General features: G+C 42.1%; 1 protein-coding gene across 1 annotated transcript; it reads right to left on the reverse strand.

The window, feature by feature from the left end:
- Positions 1-978: 978 nt before the first annotated feature.
- LOC111387860 (arogenate dehydratase/prephenate dehydratase 6, chloroplastic-like) lies at positions 979-2,703 on the reverse strand. Its single transcript, XM_023012457.1, has one exon. The coding sequence runs from the start codon at positions 2,561-2,563 to the stop codon at positions 1,259-1,261; it is 1,305 nt and encodes a 434-aa protein (XP_022868225.1). The 5' UTR covers positions 2,564-2,703; the 3' UTR covers positions 979-1,258.
- Positions 2,704-3,170: the final 467 nt, after the last annotated feature.

The following is a 3,170-nucleotide window of genomic DNA, read 5'->3' on the forward strand; positions in this document are numbered from 1 at the left end:
AAAAAAATGATGAGAAGGATACCACGATGGAGAAAAGAATGAAAATGCAGAAGACATTACAGTTGAAAATATGATACAAATTATGTAAAATCGAAAATTAAATTTAGGACCACGCTACACTACTAGGCCGTTTACAGGCCTGGTAGTGCAGCTCTCTCACATTTGGGGGTGGGGGTGGAGGCGGGGGTTGGTTTTTTTAACATGAGGGACCCTCCCGAGGTGAGAGAAATGAGAGGGGAGGACCTTTACCAGGTCTGGTAGAGGAGCATTATCCTTAAATTTATTAATGAACCGGTTTAATCGCCGTAGACTTGGTCAATTCAACTTGCTCTTTACAACTATACCTTCATCAAGAATGTGTTGTTAAGTTTACCAAAAGTATAATGAAGGTAAAAGAAGGGTCAAACTCGCACGTCACTCACCAACCAGCAGAAGAATTGGTCTTGCCTTGCTGCAAAAAGTATATTATTTGCAATTCGGCCCTTTCGTATCTTTCCTTGCATATCTAAACGACTGTTTCGACCAAGTTAAGAAAACTTGCGCAATGGTGGTTTAACCAATTTCCATAAAACAAAATTTTAAGAGTTTTCATTTATTCAACAAACAATATAATTTCTTTTTATTTATCTATATCGTTCAACCATAACTTTCTATATATTCATCAACCAAAATGATGCAACAAGAAGGCCAGAGGGATCAAGTCTTGTCAAATATAGAAATCGAAAGTAAACCATGAGAAATGACAGAACATCTCTATTCAAGAAGGATGTATGGATCGTTTATTTATAAATAAATAGAAACAAGTGACAATATTTTTAAATAAGAAATCCCAACAAGTGCCACTGCATGAAATCTATATAATTCATGTAACATTGGGATAAATCTATTCATATGTTCAGAATCCAAACGCAATTGATTCCGCCAGCTTTACATGAATTAATAATTATTACAGTAAACTTTGTTTTACTACAATCATAGAATAATTTAAGAAAGTAGTAACGTAGTAATATTTTCCTTTTGTAGAAAAAAAGAAAAACAAAAACTGTGGACCATATTCACAGACATTACACGTTATTGCCCACAAGTTTGATAGCATCAAATACATATGTGTACCAACTATTCTTGCCTTTCCCTCTCAACAAAGGAAAAGCAAAACGCAGTTTTAAAAAAATTAATTAAAAAGGAGGAGTTTACACAGATAATTTGACAGTATTGAAATTGAATTAATAACAGAGGCAAATAATTAACAGAAAATGGACTATTCTTGTGCCCTTGAAGGACAGTCCCATGGTGTCATATCCATTGGATAGCTCCCAAGAACCCTTAAGAAAGACGTGAACTCTTGAACCTCTGCAAGGGCGTTCTGGGCACGTACTTCCGCCATTGATGCTTCGAAATCAATGTAAAACATGTACTCAAAGTGCTTTGCCGTCCCTACATTTGCATCGTCGACTAGCCGGATCGGCCGATTCCGGTGAGGGCGGGACTCGATCTTCGTTAAGCTGATGTTACGGAAAGCAAAGGCTGAGAGGACTTTGAAGAGGACGCTGGTACCCTTGTCGTGAGCGAACACGATGCTAGTTTTGAATGGCCGATCTGTTCTAGGGATTATGGGTTCGCGGGCTAACATGACAAACCGGGTGACATTGCCGGAATCGTCTTGGATCCCATCGGCAAGGATTTGGAGGCCATAGAGTTCGGCGGCGCGTGCGGAGGCAATTGCGGCTGTGTCTCGGAGGTTGTTCATGGCGATGTATTCAGCTGCACCGGCTGTGTCATCAACGGCTTCACGGGCGACGTTGAGGCCCATTTTGGTTAAAGTGTGTTCGCATTGGGAGAGTGCTTGCGGGTGGCTGATAACGCGGGTGAGATACTCCTTGCGGACGCCGGGAAGGGCGAGGAGGCAGTGGTGAACTGGGAGCTGAACTTCGCCGACTATGTGGAGACGGTGGCGAAGGAGGAGGTCGTAATTTCGGTGGATGGAACCACCAAGGGAGTTTTCGACAGGGAGCACTGCTCTATCGGCGATCCAAAGCTCAACGGCTTGAAATGCAACTTCAAATTGGTCACAAGGTATGGCTTCACAATTAGGATAAGCTTTCCCGGCTGCGGCTTCGCTATAAGCTCCAGGTACCCCCTGGTAAGCAACACGGAGTAGAGATCCGTGCATCGGCGCCGGCGAGAGATCGGCTATGCTGAGTGGCTTAGGGAGAGCAGCCGGCGATTTAGCTTCCTTGACGGGCACAAGGTCAAGCGTTGGGTGGCCGTTCACGGCGGTCATTCCATCGGCGATACCACCGTTTTTCTCTTTGTCTGGCTGCTGCGAAACCACCTTGCTGGCAAGAATGGCACAGGAACTCTGCCACTCATATCGGGCCCCACCGACGTGTCCGCCGGAGGCTGCACTCGCGTTGGCATTCACGTTCGCTGAGTCAAACCTCGAGATGCATTGGATAAGAACTCGGCTCGGGCCAAATCGGTGGTGGTTCATCCCGAGTCCAGGCGGCGACGCCGTCCTCATTAAGGACTTAAGATCTATATTTGATGGTGTTATGGATTGCATGTTTTTAATGGAAGGGTTCCAGATGGAATTAATATGATCGATAAGGATTACAATGGAATAAGAAATAAAAAGGAAGATTTTTCCAAGCTTGTAGTTCTCCCTTAAAAGAGAAATTCCAAGCTGGGGATGAAATGAAAGAGAGGTGGGTTTTTATATAGGGAAGAGTGTGGATATCAAGTTGGTTTGGTCAAATCTCACACCTACCCCTAAATTTCTTCAATTTTCTCTCAAATATTTTCTATCTTACCACAAAAAGAAAAAGGGGGAGAAATAAAAAATACATATATGTAATTACGTGTACACAATAATTCAATTTAATTCAAATTATAGATACGAGTCGATTGATAAGACCGGTTACTCTGGAACTCGAGGCTTCTATCGTGTCTTTTTGAGGAACCACAACCAATTATTTGAAATGGTTTCTCAATATAGATTTTATTTCGTTGTCGACCTTTATGGTTCACACTCAATAATCTCGAGACAACACCAACTGTTTATAGGGATTCTCTGACTTGAGTGTTGGAGCCTAGAGGGTATATATCGTCGCACTTTGAAGCCTTTCTTTTTAGATTTTAAAAAAAAAAAAAAAAAAAAAAAGAAAAAAAAA

This window comes from Olea europaea, unplaced genomic scaffold, assembly GCF_002742605.1.
Source record: "Olea europaea var. sylvestris unplaced genomic scaffold, O_europaea_v1 scaffold4306, whole genome shotgun sequence".
In the NCBI taxonomy this organism is placed as follows: domain Eukaryota; kingdom Viridiplantae; phylum Streptophyta; class Magnoliopsida; order Lamiales; family Oleaceae; genus Olea; species Olea europaea.

Excerpts from the sequence above, each read along its gene's own strand:
- LOC111387860 (XM_023012457.1), bottom strand. The coding sequence starts at position 2,563 with ATGCAATCCATAACACCATCAAATATAGATCTTAAGTCCTTAATGAGG.